This window comes from Atractosteus spatula, chromosome 15 (genome assembly GCF_055471065.1).
Source record: "Atractosteus spatula isolate fAtrSpa1 chromosome 15, fAtrSpa1.hap1, whole genome shotgun sequence".
NCBI lineage: Eukaryota > Metazoa > Chordata > Actinopteri > Semionotiformes > Lepisosteidae > Atractosteus > Atractosteus spatula.
This window is the reverse complement of record NC_142720.1, coordinates 18,620,919-18,648,710: the sequence shown is the minus strand read 5'-3', so window position 1 is coordinate 18,648,710 and position 27,792 is coordinate 18,620,919. Positions and strand designations below refer to the sequence as shown.

General features: G+C 36.8%; 1 protein-coding gene across 2 annotated transcripts in view; it reads left to right on the top strand.

Annotated features, from left to right (window-relative positions):
* The window catches only part of prkn (parkin RBR E3 ubiquitin protein ligase), a 158,523-nt gene that overhangs the window by 6,726 nt on the left and 124,005 nt on the right, over positions 1 to 27,792 (top strand). The window contains exon 1 of one of the 2 annotated variants that reach the window (XM_088934074.1): positions 15,033 to 15,046. The exons of the other annotated variant lie outside the window; for it this stretch is intronic. Within the exon in view, the coding sequence (XP_088790200.1) occupies positions 15,041 to 15,046 (6 nt within the window). The 5' untranslated portion in view covers positions 15,033 to 15,040. Of the gene's footprint in view, positions 1 to 15,032; positions 15,047 to 27,792 lie in introns of those variants that run through there. 2 annotated transcript variants of the gene reach the window in all.

The window sequence follows — 27,792 nt, the reverse complement described above, 5'->3', positions numbered from 1 at the left end:
TTTTAGATCACATGGCGCTCACTGACTTGGTCTGGGAAGCTGGTCCATTACAGGGATAAGTACCTTTCCAAAGGACAAGGACACAATAGTGTGTAAAGTGAGGTCTTGAACCCACAGACTTCTGGTTTGGAAGTCCAGACTCCTAACTGCTGCTCTATGTAATACAAGCAGTTTTCAATATAAGGGAACTCACTGAAGCTCAATACAGTACATTCTTAGCTTCCCATTCCATTATTTCCTGCAGTTCTGCTGTCTTGTCACACATACAGTAGTTTCCATTGCCAGATTCCCTCAACAGAAGATAACAAAATATTATGTGTAATGAAACCCATGTCGCTTCATCAGTTTTGCACAAATATGACAGTTTCATAACCTCTGAAATGTACAATTGTGTGGAAGTACAACAAGGAGCTGTGTTTTTAAAATAGCTGTGTTATATAATTTAAAGCTCAATTCGCAGAGAGGTGGCTTATTTAATAGAAGATAACAGAAATTTTAAGTGCACATATTCTGCAATGAAAACAAAATGTCTATAAAAGAAATGGCCATTAGATGTCAGGGAACACAACACTGTGATTAATGGAAAGAAGATGCTACAAAAGGCATCTGTCTTCGTAAAATCAATGACAGAAAGAAAATGAAATGCTTTTTATGAACAAAAGATTGCTTCATTATTCTGTTAAATTCCCCCTTTTCACTGTAGGGTTCCTACAGAAAGTACTTCACAGTTTAGGGTAGGTTATTGAGCCTTTGGAAACAGCTCAATAAAACTCCTGCTCGTCAAATACATTTTTGAGGACTGTGGAGCACTGACATGTGTTTTCTAAATTTTTATATACTGTATACACTACAGTGTTAGAAACTTTGTATTTATTAGAAAAGTAAAAAGACATACTGCACTTTGAGATACTTCTGAATCTCCCACCTGTTTGTGGAATGCCAAAGCAATAAATACACAGGAGGGATTTGCTCTAATGAGGATTCGTATCTGCATACTGTAATTCACTACTTGAGCCTGTACATCTGCATAAATGTGTGAGACATGTTTAAGATTCACAGGAGTCAAGTACAGGTGTAGACGTTTTCCAAAAGAAAAATTGTACAGCCCGCAGCAAATCCTGAATACATTGAGTGTCTGCTGCTGTCACATCTCAAAACATTTTGTAGGTTTGGTAAGAGGAAGTAAATAACAGCTGTTGCATTTTAAAGATAACAATGAAGGCCTTGTTGAAATCTGGAAGCAGTGTATATGATTGCTGGTGTTTCATGAAGTCTTTGTTTCTCACATCTGTACAGTAGATGTAGTTTACATTGCACACTTAGTGTACATTATAATAATGGAACATTGATTTTGTTTTTAAATTGTTGAAAATGGATCACGTTATAGCTATTTGCTTTGTTCTGGTTGATTTTCATAGTCAAATGTAAATCTTTTGGATATTGTTTCTTAGAAATGGAAGCTTCAACAAAACAAAAGATTTGCTATGAAGCGAGCCTTAAGCTGACTCTGTTGAACAAGGCAAAAAAACAGTACAAATGTATTTTTTTCATATGTATTTCACTACTTGCTTATCTAAGCATAAGTAAAAAAAAACAGGACATTCCTAAAGATAAAGTAAAAACAGTGTTCCAAAGTAATCCTCAGCCTATACTCAGACTGGCTTGCTCTCTGTCACTGCACTAAGTGAAGCCTGTTTCGTATTTCTTTATATAATACAGTATGTTTGCTACTGTATATCTTCTTTGGTTGAATTTGTTTTTCACATCTTATGAAGCAAGCATAACTTGCAAGTTGGCTTAGACTCTATATAGCAGTTTGAACCACAGTGTGCCATGCTGGCATTCAGCAGCCCCTTATACAACACAAGCAACTCAAGGATGATACCATTGTCAGCACGCTGGCTACAGATGTACAAAAGAGAGGACAAAGGCAAAGTGCATGACACAACAGCAAGGGAGTGTTTTTGACTGTGCTCCCGGGGCAGACGAGAGGTGACAGTATTATTTACTTTGTCTGTTTAGAGTCCAAGGAGAGAATAAATTGCTATTGATTTTTAGTGACCCATTCTCCCTCCTTCCCCAATGTCTGGGTGGTAGAGAGGTCTGGGAGAGAGCGTGAATAATCTTCTTTAGCATTTATTTATGTTTGTTTTCTTCATGCTTTTGCTTCTGTCACTAAGCATTTTTGGTTTCATCCTTTGCCTCCTGACTGGATGCAAAACTTAGTGTTTGTCGCGCACACAGTCCCCTATGACTTTAATAACAACAAGGCATAAACACATTCCGTCCCAAGAGCCATGTTCTCATTTAGATAGTGGACTGTATGCTTCCCAGACTGCACAGACTAGTTTCAATAAAAGTGACAGCTCTCTTGCCATCAGCATGGATCGTCTGCACAACTGACACTCCTCATTAAGGGGAAGGTATCAGGAGATGTGGCATCACCATTTATAGAACGGCGGGTGCTTTTTGCAGAAAAAAAAAATACAACCTACGAATGTACTAGTGATATTGTATGGACTCAAAAGATATAGTAAACACATATCATTGTCAAAAAGAGCAGCATATATCCACATGCAATTGCAATGACAATTACAGCCATTGGCACCTTGTTCACAGTTGAGCTGAGAGATATGGTGAAATAATATACAATTTGCAGGAGCAGATGACACAAATATTTTTCATAGTATAACTATGCAATCTGTACCATTGCAGGGAGTAAGCAGACAACACTGATTTATTCCGCACTTTTTCTTCGGGATTATAAAGGCATTTTAAGTCTAATGTACTACTTCTGGGATGAAATACCCCATGGTAACCAAATGGCAGGAACCTTTCAAACCAGCTGGAACACTTTTCCCTGCGCTCGGTGATGTACTTTGCATTAAACATCGCCCTCAGTTGAGCTATAGCTGTTCTTTAAATAGACATTAATTTTAAAGTCAGGTCCCCAGGACTGTGCTCTGAACTGCAGCACATGGGAGAGATGGTACATGTCAGTTTCACAGGAGGAGAGTATTCAGCGTGCCTTTTATTTATCTTTTTGTGTAATAAAATGGCGATTTCAGATCTTGCATTTAATTAATTTCATTTTTTGCCAGTTATTTTATCAGATAAGGAAATTCATGGTCTGGGACAAAGCCACATTTTTTTTACAAATGGTTCTTAAAGCAATTAAAATTGATGAGCAGCATAAAAATGTATATATGCTTATTTATGCGTCCAGTGCTTTCTTGTTAGGTCACTGTAGCCTGCTTGTAAAGTGTCTGAATGAACTGGAAGGCTGGAATTTTCCAATTTAAGCTATCCCAGTGACCCTGTAGGCATGCATTGTAATTTATCAATGATATTCTACCACATCATTCTACAGTATATATTTTACTGCTGTTAGTGACAGAAAGGCACCATTTAGAGTCCTTAGTTGAACAGTCCATGTTGCTTGTTATTGCACTATACTCATGGATCATCCATTTGATTTTGCTTTTATTTTTGCAAAATATGTTTCAAATTGTACTTGTTAAGGCCTTGATCAGTCTCACGCCTAGTGGACTCTTTGTGAAAGTGTGCGTAAGGTCAAGACAGTTCATTTGGAGAGACATAAGTCTCAGAAAAAAAAAAGTTTTTTTAATAATCTCAGGAAGATTTCTAAATTCTAGCCACCCTGTGAAGAGAGTGTCTGACTATTCAGAGATAGTGCACTTCATAAAATGAAAGTCAGCTCTTTGTGCCGATAATGAGAAAGCCACATTCAGGGGAGAATCACAGTATAGAAAAAAGTACTTTGTGTTGGCCTTTATAAAAATTAATGATTTTCTGCTCAGGTGATTTTTGCAGATTGCATTCTTCCATGTTATTAAATGAACTTGTTTTTTTCATTACCTATTTATTTGTGTGTGTATATGCATACACCATACTGACATACCTCAGTTGTTTGTGTAATTATATTGTCAATCTGAACCACTCTGCAGTCCACTTATATCGTGAACTCTGTCCCGTTTTAAAACACACAAATGGAATGAGCTGGTTAAATCTTAAATTGTTTGCTTCAAACTGGTTGTCAGGCAGTGGATCGTTTTGCCATTCCATGAACAATTTGGTTTAAGTGCTAATGATGAAGGGCTTTAAAAATGCATTGGTCTGAGGTCTGCAACCACTGTTTGTTATTGAACCTGTCCATAATCCTGGAAGTGTGTTGATACTACACCAGTTTAATGTCTGTCACCAGCTACAGTGCGAGAGAGGTTAAAGCTGAGGTCTTTGATCATGTCTAAAGTTCTGGAAGACAAAATTAACGATGGAAGTAGTAATTCCGGGGCGAAGACCAAAAAACGTGATTGGTTGGTTTTCAATCAAAGAGTTTTATTGCTTCATCGGTGGTGTATTCTGCTTTCAAGACAAACACCAACACAAATACAGAAGCAGTTCTATTGATTAGTATCATTTCCTTGTGGGATACATATTGATTTTGCCACAAATTTCAAATTTATTATATTTTGTTTTTGAGAAGAATTAGGGATATTTATTATTATACTGTACGTTACAAATGATCAACTGTCTGTATTGATATATAACCAATATTTAAATTCCAGCAGTTTGAAATATGGAACTACCAGTTGTAAGGCACATCTACAGTAGCATATAAAATAAATTGTTGCTTCATAATATCAGTACCTATTCAATCATGTTTACTGCCTCACGGTTTGAGTAGGTTTAAAATCAATATGCTCTGTCAGAAATAAAGAGTTTTTACTTTTGAATGTGTGATTCTTACAGCTGTGCCTAAATTAATCATTGCAAGACAAGGATTGCAGATCTGCTTGCTTTTATTTTTAATTCACTGGCTTTAAAGATTGAATTACTACACAGTTGTATTGTATACTGTTGTATATACTGTATATTGTTGTGTAACTAGAAGCATTACAGTTGTAGGAAAGGCAGAGGTATGACTTAGCTGGTAGGACTAAAGATCCTGCAGGAAAGCACACAACATTATTGTATAGTGTAGAAATGGTTAAAGATCAGTACATAGACTTTGATTAGTGATTAAAATAAAATTATGTTTGAAAAATGAACTTTAATTGAATTCCACTTTGAGGATAAAATTACATTATTGATTATGACCAAAATGTCATGGACACAGATGAATTCATCAGTTGGAGCTCTATAAATCTAAATAGAAAAGGAAAATAAAAGAAAGGTTGAGATTCTACACTATCACTTAAAGTTTCTGAGAGTTGAATTTCTTTTGTCTTGAGTTTTTTTTTAAATGATGGTTATAGAACCAACAAAATATTTTGCTTGTTATGTAGGCCTGTTTGTTATTTTACATGAAGAGGTACAGTATGTATGCTGTGAACAAAAAGTTTAGCTTAATTTGTTGCAGACAATGATCAAATATTGCTCTGCACTTCATATCCATTTCAAACCAAAGTGTCTTTTGCAAGCTCTAAGCAGACTGATGATACATGATTTTTCTGGATAGCACGTTAGTGTGTCATTGATTTATCTCCCAGACAGTGCCATTGAAACAGCTGGGTAAACTACAGCTCTTGGGGCAAAGCACTTTGCTCAAGACTGCAATAGCAACATCTGCTTAGCGCACTTGAACCTAATACCCTCTGCTATCCATAGTCCAAACCACTAATCCATACTGCCAAAAATGAGTTTCTTAAAAGCTTGTGAATTGAATGCATTTAACAAAAAATATTCCTGTTAAAATACACAGCATGGCACTGAACAGGAAAAAATAATGTTTTGTCCAAGCTGTCATATAACCTGCAAGAAGTATTCCATTTTTAAAGATCTGAAACTAAGTCTAACATTTCACCATTTTTTTCTCACTTTCTTTAATGACCAGTGTGCAGTAAATTTCTTAATACCTTTCTGATTTTGACAGACAGTGCCAGATGGTAAGAACAGTTCAGTTCAAAAATGCATCACAGCTTGAGGAGTGACAAGACAGCTGCTGCCTGAATGTGCATGTTTATCTCACTTTTCTATATCATCATAGTCCTCATAAAAATGCATCAAACTGTGACACAAATCTCTGTATTGTACATTACTGGAGCTCAGGATGTGTGGATAACTGTAATTTTCATATTACCATGCAAGGCGTTTTCAATTTCTCGATTAATGTTCCAGTTCTTGCATTTTACCGATCTGTTGTGTTTTGCTTTAGAAATGATTTTGAAATATTGGCTTTTGATTATGATACATGTCCTTGCAAAAAACAGCATTGCTGATACCAGTATGTATGTGCATGCTCTCATACACAATGTCACAAAGATTAAACGAAGTTAAATTATTATAAAACATTTAAGTGAAATTCAGAATTGAACAGAAGAAAGTTAGACAAGTGAACGTTTGTATGCAGATGGCAAAACTTTTCGTCACAAATAATAGATTCTGGCATGGAGTTAATATTGTCAGTAGACTGACAATTGAAAGTTCAATCAAGGAATGTTATACTGATGTTCTGTAAAGCAATGGACAGACCTCTTTTAAAATATTGTGTATCGTCTTATTTCACAAATAATAATTGAGAGGAAAATTAGGGGTTTAGGACTGAGATGAGGAAGCACTGAAGCCATGTTGTTGAAGCTGATTCCTTGAGATCTTACAAGAAACAACTGGTTCCTCAGCTCAATAAGATATTAGCAATAATATGAGCAAGATGAGGCACAGTTGGTGATTAGTCACTTTTTACAGACTGAAAAATGCTTTGTATTATAACCCAAGTTCCCTGAAAAGATATGCATCTATTAAGGTGTCCTTGTTACTGTCTTGGCTGAATACATACAGTACTGTACTGTATATCGCAATCAACTAATCAGACCCTCCTGCTTCACGCACTGTAGTTGCCTTATTGTTTTCCTTTCCAACAAAGCTTTTTTAACATTTTTTTTCATCATCATTTTTCACAGGACTGACACCTCTCTGAGGCAGACTATACAGTGACTCAGAAGGACAATGACTGCATTTCTCATTAGGGAACCAGGGTCACGATGATAACCTAGTGTCCTCTTTCAGGCAAAGTGTAGCAGTTGCCTTTTGGGGTGCAGGAGTACACAAGCTGTTTCACAGCAGGATGACTAGCATGGAGAGGCTGTGGTAATGATGGGTCATGAGAGGGACATGAGAGGACACGAGGGTCATGAGAAGCAGACCACCACACCCTATCCATAGAGGGCTGAGCTGTCATCATAGCATTCTTGCCATATAAACATCGCTTCAGGGTAGACATCTTATACTGACACTCCACTGTAGAGGCCCAGGAGATAACCAGGCCATATGCCTTACATTTGGCTGTAATTGTACAAATAGTAAACCAGGGGTTGTAGTGGTCATAGATAGCTTGGTAGCAGCTGGAAACGAGATAGGATTACGGCACTCTGGAAGACCTCCATAAACACTTATTGGTTCATGCGGAAGGTTGGCTATTACAAGGCACCGAGGCCATGTTATGCCTGGTGATTGAAGAATGATTGGAAATGAGGAACACGGGAGAAGCACATTGAGGTTCCACACTTGCCAGGGAGATTCTTAGGGTGAGCACCTTCTTCAGGAATCTCAGGAATGAGGAGGCCAGCTAGTGCAAACCCACTGGTTCTAGTTGGTTAGAAGTTTGTTCACCACCACAAACTTCTGCAAAAAAGCAGCAAGAGAGCTCAAGCCACTTGAGACTGTCCCACAGGCCAAACTACAGAAGCAAGAAGAGAGGGGGGAGCATGCAGCTAGGAGCTTGTTCTACATGCCATTTAGTGGTAAATGGGCAACAGGCAGCCAGAACTGCCTATACATCTAGCATGGGTATTGTGGGTCAGATACCAGTTCACTCACTCCTTAGGGAGTGAGTCTGTAGGCTGTTTGGCTTGGGCCTTGGTGAAACCACAAACTCAGACCTCAATTAGGTTGAGTGTCTAAATCTTGCACTCTAAGATTCCAGGATGGACTCCAGCTTTTGCAACCACCAGGTTGGATGGCTTCCCAGATGGATGTGCTGGTTGCTCCATGTCTTGAAGCTGCACTTCAGAGGCCCCTAGTTAAGGCCCCAAGGTTTTGAGAAGTTAAAATCCATAACAGGATTTAACACCATGCTAAATAATAAATGAGACGGACCCATGTTAGATTGCTGACCCTGTAAGGATCTTGAGAAAGAGATGTCTATGTCAAGGCTTGAGCCCTTGCTTAGACCTTATGGTATAGTCCTGCATCGGGGCTCAAAGCCTTTAAGAACAGGAGGATCAGAGTTCTACCCAGAGACCTCAGAAAGCACAATCCTGGGTGCTGTGGGTCCTGAGGAGATCTGGAGTATAAGTGAACTCTCAAGAGGCGCCTCTCTCCACAAATCCCCTAATCTCTACTGCCATCATCTGTGATTTGCTGTTACGTGAAATAAATGGAGCAAAGAAAGAGAATCTCGCAACCCAGGAGAAATACAAAGTCACTTTGGAGCAGAAAACCTAGCGTTGGTCTATAGAGGTCCCTGTTCTCTCAAAACATTCAGTGAATGCTGCTTGAGCAGCAGTGATGCAAAAAATGTCAATGAGGTGCTGCACAAATTCAGCCTCATGGAGGAAGAATGCCAGGCATTCATGGCAGGGTCTGGACAACTTTGATATACAGTACATAATCAACAGAAGGACCCTTGCCCAAGAGTCAGTGATTGCAATGATTGCAGGGGAAGAATGGTGCATCACGTGGAGTAGAGCAAATTCAAACACGCAACTATGCTGAAACTGTAAGGTAACTATATAGTTGCCTTAATAGTGCGTTCCTGGAGCTTCAATAAACTTTGTAAGGACTGGAGGCTGCCACCTGAGCAGTTAATTGACTGATTGCCCTGCTAATGAGAATAAAGCATGCGTCACTATTCTCGTGCCAAACAATTAACCTTTTAGGTAGCCCAAGTGAAGCACTGCCCCAGCTGCATTGTCTAATTAGGCGTGGTACATTATGTTCTGAGCCCTCCTCGTCTTGCTCCAGTTGGTATATGTGTCAGTGTATTTATATATAGAAATACAGATATAGAAAATCTGCCATTCTCTGTATTCTGGGTGCTTATAGGGTTTTCTGGCTTAGTTGTATTGTGTCCCTTCTCTGGATACTTTCAGGAAAGATGTCTTCTGGTATTGCCATATTTTCTTTGTAAAGATGCATTTTTTCAACACATAGTTGAAATACTGAAAGTTACAATATAGGATTTTCATTTCCCAAATCCAATTTTTCTTCAAAGCACTTTTATTTTTAGATTATGTTCTCAGCTCCTGAATTGATGGGACAGGATTGCTCATACCCCATTACCGACTAATTAGAGACTAGTTTGCATTCTCTTTTTACGCAGAGTAATTACTTCAGTAATTCCTTCTTTATTGGTTTCTCTCTCTGCTTATAGTTTAGTAAATTCTAGTAAAAGTTGTGGAATAAATGCCATCTGGGATTACAGTTAATGACGATGTTAAGTCTACTAATAATTTTCAATACATTTTGTGTATGGCACTGAAGGATTTCATTTAATTGAATCTTTCCTCACTTTGATTGAGCACCAGAAAGGTTACTGCAGTTTCCCTGTTTTCTATTAGAACCATAAAATTGAAATTCTGTCCAGAATCTGACCATTTAGTGAGATATTGTTCTCGGTTAATTAAATACGATGCTCCTGTAATAACAGGAGAGGGATGATTTTGCCTTTCCTCCCAGTATTCTGCAACAGGTATCAGATTTCCAGTAATAATAATGTATAAAATAAAGTGCGCTACACAGCACTGGGGACTTGTAAAGAAAGGTTCAGTCCAACTAACCAGATTCATTAAGTTCCATAATGCGGATTATTTATACAATTAATAATATACAGTACAATAACTGTTCTGGAATTGACAGTGACAACTTTATCTTTTCAATATTAGTCTGGTATCATAGCCCAGTCAAGTACAACCACTTTTTACATCATGTTTGAACATCCTGTTATTGTATTTTTAGCCTAATGAAATTCTTAACATTTAAAATACAGGAAAGGTTTTAGATCATTTTTAGTACAACAAATAAAAACAATTGACTGATGGAGGAACTGTGGTATTTTCAAGGCCTGAAGTACCTATCTCTTAAGTAATTGAGGCCTGGGGTGATGTTCATTTTGATTGTATTGACTGTATCCTGGAGTGCAAGCTCTAACAGAGCCCATCTGTGCAGCTCAATCGTAAATTGAATCAGTAGGGGTGGTGGGTTAGCTTTTTTTGTATTTTCCTACACTTTTTTATTTTGTCTTTTCTCCCTACTTTTTCTTTGAGATGAAGAAACCCTTTTTTGACATTTTAAACAGCCACACTTCTGAAATGGCTTGGAAGTAATGCATAGGAGATCGAAGGATTGGTATTTTCTTCTTTATTGCAGATAGCAGATGAGCTACTGTAGATATGATGTGCTTGGGCTAGTGCTCTTTCTGTTCTGAATGAGCCAAGTGTCCTGCAAATCAGTGATGGAATTCGACAAGAATTATAGAATACTGTCAGAATTCTGACTTGATTTGATACCAACATCTTTGTGTTCTGAAAAGGAAATCGATTAAGAAACTGAAAAATTATTACAATTCCTAGTAAAGGAATTTACTTTTGTTTCGATTCTGTTAACCTAACTGAGAACTGATCCACAGATTATATTTTTTCTCCTTCTTTGATTTTTTGACACTTCTAATGTGAGTTTAGCATTCATGTCTTTTTTCTGGGATGAGTAGTCTGATAGCCTTAAACACTTTGATTTCATAAGACCTTTATTTGTGCATTTCTTTACTCAAGAGGGCTGATGAAAATTCTAGAATTAGCTTGTTACATGGTTCAGTAAAACCTATGCATTCATAGAATTATTATTCTGCTGATGCTGATATTTTTAGCTTTTGGGATGCCATTTTCTTATTAATGTTTTTTTTATTTAGACCAAGAAAATCACATGTACTGAACTTCCCATATTTCAGGGTCCTTGTGCTGTAGTAACATCATTTGTTGAGAAAGAGGTTGTCTTGCTGAAATAATATGAAAATGATGGAAATTATAGAATTTAAAAGAGGAACACCAATCAATCTACATTTCAATTACATGAAAATGTAATTTACCATTTATAGGAGCTTAGTATTTGCTCACTCATTCAAACAAATGCAGAATTAAATGTCTTTCTTCAGTTCTTTGGGTCTTTGATGTGCAGTAATAACTCACTTTAGTTATTGATCTTGGTAATAAATTTTACACAAATGTAAAGGTGTGACTGCTTTGTCTGGTTAAATTTAATTGAAGTCTTTTTGATATTACTAATGACTGTGGACATGTTTAAATGTCCTGAACAATAGTAGTGAGTGAATCTGGGGCCGGTTATTTAATCCCATTTTTGACTTTTCAGAGCCACACCATATAGTACAGGAGGTAAACTATTAGTTTTGCTCCTTATATCCAGAAAACACCAACTGGGTAATCAATGGATTAAAAGAAACTTGTGTGTTGTTAAAACTGTGTGGTAAAGGTTACTGTAAGCATGACATTTTGCTCCAGTATTGATTGTGTTCGGATGAGTACTCACTGTGTGACAGACCTGAACACAGACTCTTCATACAAATGAAAATATAATCTTGGATAATTCAGACCTCAGAAACCTCAAATCAAGTTTTACCCATTTCATTTGAAAATGCTATACTGCAGGTTTTACAACAGTTACTACACGACCTTTGTGAATACTCTGAAAGGGTAATCTTACTAACAGGTGCTAATCTAGCAAGAGACCAACACTGTCAAGTAGGAGTGTAGGAGCTTTTCTAACTGAGATCTTTAAGAACCGATCATGATGATGGCTGAATAAGTGTTTTTACTTAACCTGCACTCAGAATTCTTGGTCTCATGCTCTGGAGTTGATATACAGTACTGCGGGCTACAATAAAAAGGTTTCAACTTGTACCAGTATACCGTATGGTTTTCCTAGTATAATGAAACTTGAACTAGCAAATGAAACAATGCAAAACAATAAGCAAACCTTTTTAATGTCATAGTATGTTTTAAACAATTTTTAAGTTTCTAAAAAAATTATGGGGTATAATAAATTAAACAATTCAACATACATACTTTAATATTTCTGAAGCTTTCTAAAATGTTTAGCATCGTTTTTAGAAGTGAACAGTTTGGTTTAATACACATCCTATAAACTATTGCTGATCTGAACCTTGTTTACAGTACTGTACTGTATATTATAAGCGTGATCCCTCACAACACCAGGCAATTTGGAATTTGAAAAAAGTCTGCAGTAATTTTGGCAGGCCAGTGGAAAATTCTGAGTCCTGTTTACAGTGGGTTACAGGTGGTTTTAAAAACTCTGATACTCAGGGAATAAGCAATTCCTGGAGGGAAATTGAACCCCAGGCCTCCAAGGCAAGCACATTACCTCATCACCTAAAGGTCCGGACCTGCTGATATGGCAGAATCTCACTCTCTTAGCCACCCTTAGCTTAGGGGTGTTATCTGTTGGATTACTTTCAGCAGGAGTGACTAGTACTGTACTGTATATTACCCTAATGGCTTTTTGCCGTTTTCATTACTAAAGTCATTTGTAATTGACCTTTTTATTATTATCATCCTTATCTAATAGAAAATTGATCCGTCAACCAGTTTTTAATTGTAATGCAACATAGTGGATATTTTGAATAACATATTATAAACGGATGTTATATACCAACAGGTTTTATTGCTGTAATTTCAACTCGTGTGACTAAGTGGAAACATCACCAATTGAATGGATGTTTTTGCAAGCAAGCAAGGTCAGTGCCAACACGTTTAAAGAATGAAAAATCAATAATCACAAAGCTGACCTGTAATGTCTTGCGAATTTCACTTTTAATGATTTCTTAGCGCTGTGGTATACTGTTACTGTTACTTATAAAACATGAGTTGTATACAATTGCTCTAAATTGGATTTCTTCAATTATTATTATCCTATTAAAATTTGTTGTGAAAGACTGATTTACACTCTTTCACAAGATAAAAACTTGTGGGGCTATATACAATAGGATCTCCTGGGCAGGACAATCAAACAATGAATAACAATTAATACAATTAATAATCTGATCTATATCATTTAACATCTCTTCCACTGGTTGTTTTGGGTTTTGAATGAAGATTAGCAACAAAGGAAGCAAACAGTGTTCATATTTCTTTATAGATTTGATAAAAATTATTTTACAGGACAGGTCCAGAGAAAAAAAAAATTCTATCAACTTTCATTGATTATGTAAAAAAATTGCGTTTGCTTCTAAAAGTGATCCGTCACTTTACAGTGTGGAAGTTTAACACTGTTGTTCACAGGATCCTCCTTTTCCACACTCACTGTTATGAGCTCTCTGGGCCCTATCCCCAGTTTAACTGCTGGAGGTGATTCTGAATGTACTTCGATCTCTGTGATCATCCGTATTGGTGAGAGAATTTTCACACCAGACCATTCCCATACAGAGTGCTGTTTGGCTTTGTGCTTGACAACTCTTTCAATGTACAGTACATACAGTATCTGTAACAAAGCAACCTACTGTAGTTTTTTGGAGTCTGTCAAATGTGAGCCCCCTTATGTGGCATGGTACTGTACAGTATATGGCTACAGCTATGTGATTGTGATGGAGCAGATGTCTCTCAGCCCTCTTGACGGACTGCGCTTAGAGCACAGTGAGTGAGAGAAATGTGTGCGCAGTGGCGCAAGGGTGAGGTCTGTGGCGGCTGTGTTCCACTACTGCTCTCGCTGTAAGAAGGTCCAGGATGCAGGTCTAATCAGCCAGTTGTGGAGTCAGGCTAGTCTAAGGTTGTGATTAGAACAGAGGAGAAAAAGTGTTAATTTCCTGCAGGGTTTAAGGGGAAGTGGGTCAGCTCCATTGGTTAAAAAAGAGAAAAGCATAGTTTGCTTTCCCTAATGGTTAAAAAGGGGGAAGCACAGCCCATATCCCATTGAAACCTCACGAACCCGGAGGCACCTCGGAGGCTGCTTCCTTTAACTTAATTTCGATGGAGCAGAATTAGAAATGTGTTCTGGTTTCTGGGGTAGTGAAACAGTCAAAGGTAATTGATATTCATATACTGAGGGGCATTACAAATCTATATTGTAACCAATAGAATTTATTGCATTTTCCATGCCTCTCAGTATCTGTCGAATAATTGATAGAGATGACTATTTAGACTTAATACCACTGTAACCAGAATGTTGTCGCTTATAAGATCAATTTAACTGTCTGTCTCCCTGACTAAGTAATAACAGCTTCTGTTGGAAGTGTGGTAAATCACTGTATTTTAGTTTTACTATTGGAAGTTCCCATGGTAAAGACCCCGTACGTATCCTAGACACATCAATCTGGATGAGAGTGCAAGGATGGACATGTGAGCCACCTGCTTTTGTGTGTTTGAGGCTGATTGGACAAGGCTAAATTAAATATAAACTACAAAATTAAATATAATTAAATTAACTTGTGGAGATGAACAGGCAAAGTGGTCCTCTAGTGTGGTTTGGCAAACTGTTTTCATTTTGCTTATTTATATTTTCTATTGATTTCACAAAATGTTGTACAGATTGTGAGGTTGTAATTTCCTAAGTTTTCATATCTCCCAGCAAAGTGTACCCAGAGAGAGCAAGAGAGAGACTGAGAGAGACTGAGAAATGCAAAGCAGATGAGGCATTCCTGCCACAAAACATTGGATGTTCAAAGATGAAGCCTGCATCCACAAAGGTTAGCGAAATGATGAGCTGTTTGGCCAGACTGTTGGCACTGTAGCATAAAATTGATATTGCCTTTGGAAATGGTGGGGGTGGGTGAAGGGACCCAGTGAATTATCATAATGCAGCCCTGCTTCTGTGCATATGGTGCCTTCACAAAATATAATTGGGATTTTCTTGACAGAATTTGGCCTGAAGACACAAAGCCAGTTTGAACCTAACCACTGGCTCTAAGCTAGTTGCTGGCAGAAGGTTGCTAGGTCAGCAAAGGCCACCTCTAAAAGAGAGGAGAGAAATAGGAGGAAAATTCAGAGGCATATAAATGCTGGTAGGTATTGTGATTATAACCTTTTTATGCCCCACTGAATGATATTGTTTCCAATATGCTGACGTCTTGAGATTTTCTATGCTCTGTGCACAGCTGTATGAACTGTGCTTTAAGGAGATATGCAGCAGGTTTATCGTTAATACCTTAATGTTAATACCTTAGCTGCATTTAATTGTAAATTAATGAATATAAAAAGGTGAACTGCTCCCTTGAATAAGAAGCAAGAGATAATGTGACTTACAAAATTCTCTGAGTGCAGTACAGATTTTTCTGTAGCAAGGTACACATGGGGTTGCAGATTTCCTAATAAGCACAGGCCTGTGTATTTATGAGTTTGTTCATTATCCATGTTTTAGGCTTTTTTTTAAAGGGAGCTGTCAAATGCTTTCCCTAAGCTTCAATTGCTTCAGTCTCTCCTGTTTTATTACCTTAATGTTATATTGCCATAGGCCACTGTGTAAGTCTCAGCTGACTGTAGCTGAACACTGTTATAAAGGATTGAGACAACAAACCTGAGGGGACTCCAATACAGAATTTATCAATCTGGCACTCCTTAGCTTTTCTAAGGTTGGACAAACTAGAAAAGTGCTCATCGTATTTGTTTTGTGTTTGTTTCTTTTTAACCACAATGCTGAAAAAGTACATGCAAAACCATGGCTTTTGGTGAATAATATTAAAAGAACCCATGGACACAATTTAATAGATTACAGCTACTGTAGGATGCTGCTCTTTAAATCCAAGCTGTTAGTTCTCCCTCTTGTTTGTTTGTCACCTGAGTTATCTATACTGGGATTTAGTAGTCTGAAAAAGAAATTTAAGAAATGAAGTTTTAAATTACTTTGTACCTCCGGACATGGTTAAAAATGTTCCAAGCCAGCATAAAAATATTTTTACAACCCCGCCTCCTAGAAATGCAAATTAAACATCTGAAACACTAGAGAATAATTACTGAATTATAGCAAATCATACGAGGCTTTAAGTATGAAAGTAAATATTTTAAAAGTGATTTAATGCTTGAAAAGTATTGTGACAACCAGATGGTCAAAATTAAACATGGTTTCTCCAGAACACTTCATAAATTTGTAGCTACTGTCTATTGAAAAATAATGATCTAGACTGTTAAACTTCATTCATTAGGCAGATGTTTATTATGATAAGTAGGAAAAGAAAAAGTATACACTATATTATAAGTTGAATGGGGCTACTAGAAGAATAAAGTCCACTCAATACATTTAATTACATTATATATAAAATCAAAACTTTGCTTTTCTGTAGACTCTCTTTATTTTAGGAATGTATTTGTTTTCCAACCAGTGTTTAATCAGTTTAAAACTGTGGGCCTCTTCTTTTTAAACTCTAGAATTGACATGTTCTTCCAACAGCAAAATAGAAAGAGGATAATATTCAAAAATTCAAAACAAACACATTTTACAAGAGAACATAAGTCTTGCTTATGTTACAGTCTTACAGTAAGTGAGCTACATTACATTTTCCCATCTTTGGATGGAATTTCTAAGTCCCAGGACTCCTAAATTAAAATTCTTTAGTAACACTAGATCTGGATTCATTTTATTTAATTAATCATTAAAACTTGAATCCAGGATATACAACACAGTCCATCTCAAATAACAACTGCCTGTGATAGGGCTATTGCAATAGTGGAATTTCTTGCAGCTACAAATTTATGAATATATATACGATATATAATAACTCAGCTGATTTGTTAAAATGGAAATTGAAATAAAAATTGCAGTTATTATTTAAAATAAAATGAACCACCTGGCCCCTTTTGTCTGTATTTGGAATACTAATGTGTATCTGCGTAAGAATATGTGATTAATCTAAACTTTGCTATCATAATCTTTCTGTTTTCCTCATAGGGTGGCTGTAAAGTGTTTTTTTTTCTTCATGCGTAGGAGCTCTGGAGTACGTTATCTCAGACTGCTTGTAAATAAAGACCCCAGTAATTGGTCTCGATCAATTTGCATATTCAAACCAAACCCAGACTTTTACTTTTAATGCTAAAATGATCCTTTTTTTTTTAAATTGATGTCACACATGGTTTTTTGTGGTTTATTTGGCCAGTTGAAAGTATTAATTTTATTAACTCTTTGGTTCACGCATTCAGCTCCTGTACAGCATGGGGAGAATGATTTCATGCAGGGATATTCTTCCAACATATACAGGTGTACAGTATATATCAGAGCCATTCGTGTGATGACACACACAACAAGATCTACAGTGCCTCATAGGAGAATTAACGCAAACTGGAAGAATTCCTAGTATCTCACTTACTGTACGGCATGCAGGAGACTTGAGCCAGCTAATATCCTTGCTGCTGTAGCGGTACTTGGCTAATAGTCACTGCTGCTTGAGAAATTCCTGTTGAAGTCGGTCAGTGACATGAACCAGGACTGGACCAGCAATGTCAGGAAGCACAGGGCTTAACCTGAGCTCTGACTGAGTGCAACAACCAGCTGAGCCACTAAGGGAGCTGTTTTACACTCTAGCACTTGAGTTGTTCTGCTTCGCAATCTTCCAAATTCAATGACTCCTGAATCCTTTTTCTCCAGAAACAATCCTTGGCGTGTCAAGAATCAGTCAAGAAGGAATCATGCTGAAAATTATATTGAAAGGTTTATTATTCTTATTTCTTGTGTGGTTTCCTTTATTGGATTCGTAATATTAAAAGAACTGGAAAAACTGAATCAGTTTAATCAAAACCAATGTTAAATATTTGAAGAGCATCCTAGCAGTTGTTCAGTTGGAACCACTGCATTGTTAATAGTCTGATTTAGTTTTCCTAGTTTGTAACTAAATTTGTAATATCAAGTACATACTGTACCTGTACAGTAAATGTTCTTCATCTTTTTTCATTGTAATGTACATCTTCAAAATTTCTTGTTAAAGGTAAAATAGTTTTAATAGTTTTTAATGTTAGAATTATTATTGGTACCTACAGTACCTTTAATTTACATTTGTGGTATCTGCCGATGATATTGAGTTTGCTAATTTAAGACACTGCAACAGACTTCTGTAGATTGCTCAATGAGGACAATAAATCACAACAGTAAATTCAAAGATATCACTGTAGTCACGCACAAATGTTTGAATGGCTTTAAAAAGAGCTCCAGAAATTTGGGATAGTTGACTTTTCCTCTGGCTTCTCATCAGCTTGTTTAATGGCACTGATTTCCATACAGCTGAGCTGTCTAATTACTGTCAAATCAAGTAGGCTGTTAATTAGCTGGCATCTAACACCGAACCATCATGGACACATGTTGACTGTGTTCCCAAGGTATAGCAGAGACTAGACCTGGGATAATTGTTAATTACTAAGCTGTCTCAACTCCATCCATCCTTTATCAGGAGTGTTAATGGATTTTTGGCACCGCAGTTTTGCTGGGAAAAAAACACATTGAGGTATGGTTAAGTCAAAATCGGTAAATAGTATGCACATTTGTTTATATCCCTTTTTCTTAGTAATCACTTGGATTTTAAAAAAAGAAAATTCATTGCATTTTTTAAGCACTTCTGTTTTAATACACTCCTTAAATTAAAATGTGTTTCCAGAGGTTATACAGTATGCAGGAAACCCTAGAATATGTTCAGCTTGTTCATTGTAAAGGCAGTAGTTTATCAGCCTGAAAAAGAAAGTAGGAATAGGCTGTAGTAGTGTAAACCAGAATGCGATTGTATTGTGTGCTGCAGCTTTATCTATTCTGATATCCTCTAGAGGAGTTCTTTCCTTGGTATGGTGGCAGGGGTTTGTCAAGTACAGACTGGAAAATAAAGTCTAATATTAATGTAGAGTCTGGTCAAATGCTACCTCCATCAGTGCAATAAGAGTGGACTGCTGGGAGAGGAAATATTACCTGACTCCTCATGCGTTTGCTTCAGGCTGATAAATTGTGTGGTTTGGAATCAATTTCAGCATTGATCTGTAAGATAATCCTCTTCACAACAACCAGGTCCGGAGGTTTTTACTGTCAGATGCGAAAATGAATGGCAGTGGCTAAAAAAGCCTCGGCCTAGCTCAGGAGCAGAGCAGCTATTTGTCTGTCAGAGGCGAGTTAACGAACAATTCAGATGTTCACAGAAAGAAGAAAGCAACATTTTTTTAAAAACTCATCGTAGTGAAAGGATTGTATTTTCTTAATTGCTTAATCTGAGTTCTAAAATTGAGGAATGAATGTTGTTTATCTTAATACGTGGGAAATTAAAAACACAGCATCTTTAATAATTAAAATTTGTGTTGTCTTGATCTGTGATTTATGGGCAATCAACATACTGTAGTTCATGGTAGCCTGGTATTTTGGAAGTAGCAAACACTATTTCTCTGTTTTCAGACTTGACTTTGTCTCCTTGTATTTTGTCAAGATATACATTTTTGAGTCTTTTGCACTTTCTGTTAACTGGTGCACTACAGTAATAGCACTGTGCATACAGTAGGTTGCACACTATTGAATATCTTGTAGGATATAAAGTTATCTGTTTACTGGGTTTTATTAGACAGGTGTTATTGATTTAATAGTACAAAACATCATGTTTAACGGTAAATGCTTTGGCTTGTCCTTTTTTAACATACAGACAATAAAAAAATCAATACATCCAAAATCTGTTTTATTGATACAATAATAACACATGCCAAATACAGGAGTATACAGTATACTGTATATGAATCAATTTGCTGTGATGGGCACAAGTATTTAATCAAACACTTAGGGATGACTGGGATTCTGGTAATAATTGCAAGGTGTAATACATTGACTTTAATACTCAGGTTAATGTATTCAACCTCGTAATAATTTCTCATAACAACATCAATGTTCATACACATTCGAAAGACAGGTAAATAGTCAATTACTTGCATAAACTAATCTTTATTGAACATACAGTATACAGTACATGTTTGGAATAATAGCTTAATTCTCTTGTGTAAAAATGTGAACATTGAATGTGTACTCGTCAGAAATGAGAATGCTTGTCCAGGCACAATTTTAATTAGGTAAACGTCCCATGGTGAGAGGAACGGTTGGATCCATGTTGGAGTTTATCAGTTTTCGTCCACTTTGTGCTGAAGTCAGCTTCCACTGGAATGTGCACATAGTCTCAGGACCTGAGAACATTGCCCCTAGTGTGGCTTAGATGGGGCGAATTTTAAAAAGTCTGATTGCCCAAATTTTGTAGCCGCTATGCTGAATATTCACTGTTATTCAGAGGTGTTGACATGTCCAACTGTATTATTTTGGTGATCGGGTGAAATTACAATTGGGAGCTCATTCAAAACCTACGGTTGCAGAGGATGTCTTGGGCAAAATTCTGGTTTGCAGAGGTCTCTCTGCTCTGCAGTTTACTTCTTTAATATTGTTTGATTGCGGTTCAGCACTGTGGTCTCAGTCATGTGATCAGTCCACGGCATGTTGCCCAGGTCCTGGAGAGCATCTCAAATGTCTTATAGAGCAACTTTTAAGTTGTCATCATGGGTGATTGGTCATGATGTCAACAGGTATGGTGAGCATCCCCATACTTCTCACTGGATCACTCTAGACTTTTCAGTGAATTTATGAAGTTCTTCATCTGGGCTCTGAGTCCAGATGTGCCTCCTTCTTGAGGCTGCAGACTGAAAAAGTGTTGAGTTGGCCAGTCCATCAATGGCATTGGCAAGATGGGCCCGAATCATGGTGGTGTGGCTTAGAGTTGGAGTTTTAAATTTTAAATGTAAGGCTGTGATAAACAAAATTACACCAAGATTCCCGACCTGAGTAATGGAACTGATTCCAGGACTATCAGTAGTCAAAGTAAGGTTAACATTGAGTTGGTAAGGACAGCATAATGTGCATTCAATTCTTAACATTTTCCAGGCAATGTGACATGATTTACAGTTTGGTGTTATCAGCATAGAAATGAAAGCCGGTGCCACAGCTGCAAAGAATCTGACCCAATGATGAATGTATGATGTAGGTACAAGTACTGGACCAAGAATGCAGCCTTGTAGAACACCACTTATGACTACCTTGACATGCACTAAGCTTGAAAGTACAGTACATAAGTTATTTTCAGGGGTGGAACGGTAATATGTAGCAGAAGAGTCTTTACAGAGCTCCACTACATTCTAAAGTGAAGGTAAACCTCAGAAGGGCAGGCAGTGCCTGTCAAGAAAGTACAGGAGCACAAGCAGAGTGGGAATGTGAAATAGCATTGCAGGATGAGGAATTCCACCAAGGTCTTTAGGACTTAATGTCGTGATGTGGTTAGTTCACAGGGGACCTTGACACATGCTTTACCAACAAATAGGATTTTCTAATTATGCCAAATGCCTCAGCACTATGATACAGTGCTTGCCACAGTGGTTTGGCAAATAATTTTGTCAGTTCTGCTGTCACTGCTATTAAAAGTTCTGGAAAATACCTTTATCTCACATTGTGGCATCCCTGAACATGGAGGTGTTTCTGCTGTCAAACCAGTCGGTGGCGACAGACATTTTGTTCTGTAAGAATACATGCCCATGTCCAGTAAATTCAGGTGTAGATTGAACTACACCCTGTGCAGACCCAGCTGTCACACTTCTCAAGAAATACCTGAATGAGATTCCTGAATCGATTAGCTACTGTCTACCAAATAGGCTAGGTGAACTAGGAGAAATTTCATTCAGTCATTTTTAACCCTTCTTCTGTTCTTTTGGACAGGCTGTGAGCAGTACTTGAGTCTCTTTGTCTTTGTGTCTGATTCTACATTACCCTACATGATACCTTTTTAGTTTACTGTTTTTTTACATATTTATTTTAGTGTGAAGTAGAAAAAATATCTGCACTCATCAGCAGCTGCGTTTTTGTATTTGAAAAAAAACACCAAGCAGCAAGATCAATAGAAATAAGTTACATAATGTTAGGTTTAATGTTTTCTCAAGACATAATGTTGATTTCATTTTTCTCTGGGGACAATTTTTTGTTATGGTGAGTTTATGACCTGGGGTAAATATTTTAGAATATTTGTTTTGTTTTTGCTTTTAAATATATAAATATGTAAAAAGTTCAAGAACTGCATGAAAGAACGGGTAATGAATGAAAGATAGTAATTTAGAACAGGTATTGAATGAAAGATAGTAATTCAGAACAGGTATTTAAAATTATTTCTTACAGTTGATGTAGGTTTCCATTTACTCTCATATGCTCGTTCCACTCGATTTTGCTTACTTTTGTGTGAGAAAAGGTGTGTGTTATTTATTCTGTGTTAGAATAGAGTAGACTGAAAGTCATTCCATGCTTTGTCATTTAGTCCATCTAAAAGTAAAGACCAGAATGAAACAGTGAAGACTGACTGATGTGCTGCACTGTCTGTCAATCAGGGATTAATAGAAAAAGGAAATACGGTGGCCTTATCATTTATCAGCATGGAGGAAACGTACCATAGTTCTGTCACAGGAGAAATGCAGCTTGTATAGATCCAGGCTTGTGAGATGAGCTGGCTGGTAATTGGCTGCTCAACTAAAGAGTCCCTAGACTTCCATTTCACTGATGCTTCTATTTAGAATTAAGCCAATCTGTCTTCATATTACCGCTTCTGTACCACTGTAATTGATCTGGCAGTGGGCCACTCAGACCTAGACAGTAATCATTTGGTATGGATGATATTCTGCCTCCCTAATTTGATTGACAGAACAAGTCTTGTCTTTCTTTTTTTCCCCTTTTTGAATTACTGTCATTAAAATTGGCTGCAGAATTTTTTTCTCTCTCTCGCAGTGCACAGTCTGTATTTTACAAGAACAGAACTCAAAGGGAAGTTAGCTTTGATTTTGCATTTAGTTTGATGAGACTTGAATTGCAAGTTTACAGCTCAATACGTTATCATTTTTATCAAATGTGTATTGTAAGGCGTTTTCTGTTCAACAGATAGTGTTAGTCTTCGACTTAGACCTTGCTGCTGGTGCATAATGGCTAGTGTGTGCCATCCAGGTGGGATTTGACTTTATTTTGGATTAAGTGAATTCCCTCCTCTATGTGAAGTGCTTTTGCCAAAGTGGGATCCTTTGGGATGAAAAGTGTTATAAAAATGTGTGTAATTATTATTATTTTTATTTTGTACTAATAGTATCTTTATTTTCAGTGCTGCAGTGAGGATTTGTGAATTGCTTGCATATAGTTTTAGTATGTATATCTGCAAATGCAGGAAATGGTTTAAGTGCATTTCAGTTGCAACTAACCAGTAGTGGCAGTCATAAATGATTGCATTTTGTCATTCTTATTTGAAAGACCTCAAGAAATTGAAGCACACAAATTCCTCTACAGGGATCGGTGCTTTCTGACTCTTTTGTTGATTAAACATGACAAAAGAGGAATTTACTCATTTGCAATTCACTTGAATAGGATATGGACAATGTAAGAAATTGTTTCAAAGTATTCTTACAGACAAAGCACTGCTCCTCTAGTTGCTTTACCCATTTTTTGGTGTTGCTTTTGTGTTTGTCATATGACAGAAGGTCTCATTAGTAAAAAGGTTTTGGTGTTAATGGATATTGACAGGCTTTATTTTGTTTTAACTCTTTTATTTTCAATGAAAGATATACATCTCTACTTAGGTCACAACAGGCTTAATTTGTAGGGTTATACTGGGGAAAGAAGATAGAGTATAATGAATAGTTATAAATGTTCTTACTAAAGCAAGCTGTTCAGAAGACTCAGTTAAGCAACGCTAATCGGCCAGATTCCTTTTGATACCTGTCATGATGCTCTTTGTGCACATATCCGAAAGTATTGATATTTCTGTGTCCAAGATGGTACTGGAATACTTAAGATCCAAGTTCCTAAGTCTTTTTTAAAAATATGCTTTCCCCCTTTTTTGGGATCTTTTGCTTTGTGATTTCATTGCTACTGCGTCTTTTCATCAAGAACCTCGAATGCGTTTATCCTCATTCTGTCAGTGGCCCTACAGTACGTGAAAATGTATTCCACAGCCATTTGTTATCCCTTGTGTGAAATAATCTAGCAGTTTCCTCTTCTCCCTTAATTTCAGAACTTTCATATTATCTCTGGTAGTCTCAACAGTCTCCCGCAGATTCCACAATTTGTCTATATCAACCTTATTGATTTTCATCATAACTTTGAGAACTCTATCAACCTAGAAGCCCTTTTCCGTTTTTCTTCAGCCATCCTTATGTATTGCACATGGCATTATCTGTTGGTTCCCTGTAGAAATACCTTCAGCGTTATTATAGCCACTGTGGGAATTTCATTACTTTAAACCACTCATGCTTTCGCCTACATAGAGGGAGTACTTAATATACTGTAACTGAATGTTCATGAGCAAAACTGTAACATGCAAGATATGCAAACAAAAAGACATTTACAGTAATACAAACAAATCGAGGGTTTTAACTTAGCAGATTTACAGTTGTACATTATTAGTCAAATAAGTCGGTAAGAACAATGAAGCATGTAAAAAGTTGATATTTCCGATATTTGTAGTGTTAAAAAGTTCAGAAACTTGTATTATATAGTGCATTTGAAAAAAATAATTTGATATAAGAAACAATAAAGCTAACAAAGTAATGAAATTATTTTAGCATATATTTAGATCACTGATCAGATTCTAAAATATTTTAGTTTAATTCAGTCACCCATCCTTTAACTGGGAGTCTAGATCTCCCAAACAAAACTCCACTTTTCCACCTCATCTTGAAACTAAATCGATATTAGGCACAGAGTACAATATTTTCTCTTACGATCTTTTCCTTCCATTACCTGTATTTCTGAGAATACTAAAAATAATACCCATTCATCCATTTTCTAATCTCTTTTTCTAATGCAGGGTTTTTGGGGAGTCAGAGCCTATCCCGGTAAGCAGTGAGCACAAGGCAGGCTACACCCTGGATGGGATGCCAGTCAATCGCAGGGCACACACAATTTCTCATCTACCGGCAGTTTTCTTAGTAGTCAGTTAACCTACCAGTCTTTGGACTTTGGGAGGAAGTCCTTGCAACACTAGGAGAACATACTGTACAAACTCTACGCAGACAGCACCCCAGGTCAATAATTGAACCCAGGGCCCCAGCACTTTTTTAAAATAAATATAAAAAAGAAAACCTGTGATTTTTCCTGTTACCCAGACCATACTTACAGTTGGTCACTGAGTTTGAAAAATCCCATGAACTGAGAGAGGAAATTGTCTCCATACTGTAGGTTATCTTTCAAAACAGGAACAGGATGATCCGAAACAGCTTGCACATCTGCCCTTTCAGGATACTGAAGACATTTTTTGAAAGTATTTTCTAAAGGAAATCCATTAGATTTGAGTGAGATATTCTCGCCTCTTTAAAAAAAAAACAATTCTGACACAAAGATTTCATTTTGCAGAGGCACGTTTCTCTCTGCTTCTTTAGAAAACATTGCGTGAGCACCATGGCAGAACAGAGAATTGAAATACTTTCTTTAAATACAGTTTTAAGTATTGTTATGGTGGCTTCTGGGCATGGGGAGGATAAAAGGCAATCAAAATATAATTTTTAGAAACACAACATTTCCGCATGTACAGTATGTTGAGATGGTGAGTTATGTTTTGCTTGAGGGGTATGTGGTAGTACACCCTGTGGAGGATAACTGAGGAAGCTCTGTAGCAAGTTCCTTGGAGGCTAGTAATACTATAAGCTGTTATATCATTCATTACTTGTACTGCCCACATTGCGGATAATCCTTGGAGTTTTTTTCATTACCTTTATTTCCAGCAATAAGTCCTAAAATGGATGGTTGTGTTGGTTTCTTACTTGGCATGTATAGTAAAAATATCGCCAGAATGGGCAGTCTGGTCCTAGGCTGTTAATGAGCTAAACCAGCTTGTTATTTTAATATGGAATCCCTTAATGGCATAAAGCAAAATTTAAGCATATGAAGTAAAAGAAATTAGACAACGCTGTATCTTATCTGTCTTTTTTTATATAGTTATAATCCAAGTGATAGATGCACCAAAAATTTATAATCAAAGGGAATTCCATGTTGTGTGATTTTCTTCTGTGGCTTTGTGATAGTATTTTGAATCTAAATATATCAGAAAAGATATCTTAAGTTCTAAAATTGTCTAAAAAGAGACATCATCCATGCAAAACAATTGATATGCTGCCTGATTCCAAAGCATTACAATTTCAGGAGAGTATTAATAATTGTTGTGACTTCAAACACAGAAAAACAAATATTTTCTGGAAACTGAGAGAAAAATGAACATTTTTTGACATCTGACTAAATCTTTCATAGTCTAGATCATGACTGGAGTTATGTGAAAAACATTTCTCATGGAATATGCATACTCTTTGACAGCTGCAAATGTTAAGTCAGAAAATGTCCGGGCATGCCATGCCATACGGTATGTCAAAATCTATAAAAATACACATAAAATCAGACAGACTCCAGACTGATGGCATGCAATATTGAATATTCCTTTTCTGCCCGTATGTATCAGAATGTCAGGTGCAGAAATGTGAGTTTACCTAATTTGCATTGCTTTGTCCAGAATATTTCCAGTGTGTTATGTTTTCCAGCAGTGGTTGGTATTCCATTTGCTCTGCTATACCTGCCATTTTCTTTACAAATAATGCACAGCACCTCCTTTTATTTGTAAGTGTCATAGCCTGGCAATGGGCAATCATTCAACATCACATGGGCTGAACCAGGAATTTCCTTGAGTGTGCAGTTTATCAACAATGAATGTTTTTATTTCCTTTTTATTGCTTAAGTCACCAATATCTAGAAATGCAATTTACTGGAAATGCTCTGCTTGAATGGGGTTGTGTTCCCCTGTGTGCCTTCTCTGTTAGACTAGTTTCTTCTGTAGGCACTGGAGACAGAAATTCTACCTATTTAATTTGTAGCAATATTATGGAGTGCTCAAAGAGCAGAGTTAAGTGCAGTGAGGCTTTTCAAATCGGACTCATTGTCTTTCAGAGGGAGCACTTGTGGTATTATTTCCTATTTGATTGTTAAAGACATGACTATAAGATTTCATTATTCATTAAAAGAAAAGTCTGTGCTTCTGTATTAAACCTTTTTGGTCCTTTTAAATCTGCCTTTTGATTAGCCCAGCTAATGAAACGTTGATCTTACAAATGAAATAAAAAAATGCTACTTGTAAAATTAAAAAAAGGCCACCACTATGCTTTTACTAGTTACTTTTCAGTATAAATTTATACTAAAAAGCATGGAGATGCATTCCATGTCCATATTCATGAATATGATAAAAAAGTGTCCATAACACAATCAAAGGACAGAAATCTAAGGCTGCATGTCTTTATATGCTATAATTGCATCCCTTAAGAGAGTCTTGGACTCAGAGGTAGCATCATCAGTTAGCATTTCTCATCGTGTTTCATCCATCATGGTTATGGAACATTACACATCATAATTACCAAAAATAGATTCTGTTCCTTTGTTAATTTCATCCTATTCTTTTTACCTCTGTCCATTTAGTAAGCACATAAATGGGACTAAAGGATTTTTATAACCGATTTTTATAACGTTGGGCCTAAGTGCTATATTGAATTGAGAACCGGATATTTTATGAAGCCTATTAGTTCAAGGTCATTGCTCAAATTCAAGCCCAGATCTGTAGTGATTGTCTTCAGTGGCTGTTTGCAGACCCAACGTATGTGACTTGTGTTCTAGCCATGAAAGCTAATTTCCTAATGGACTAGAGTCATCTACACAAGGATAAAAGCATGCTTTTCATTTAGGTATCTGATAGCAAGGACTAGAGGTAGATGT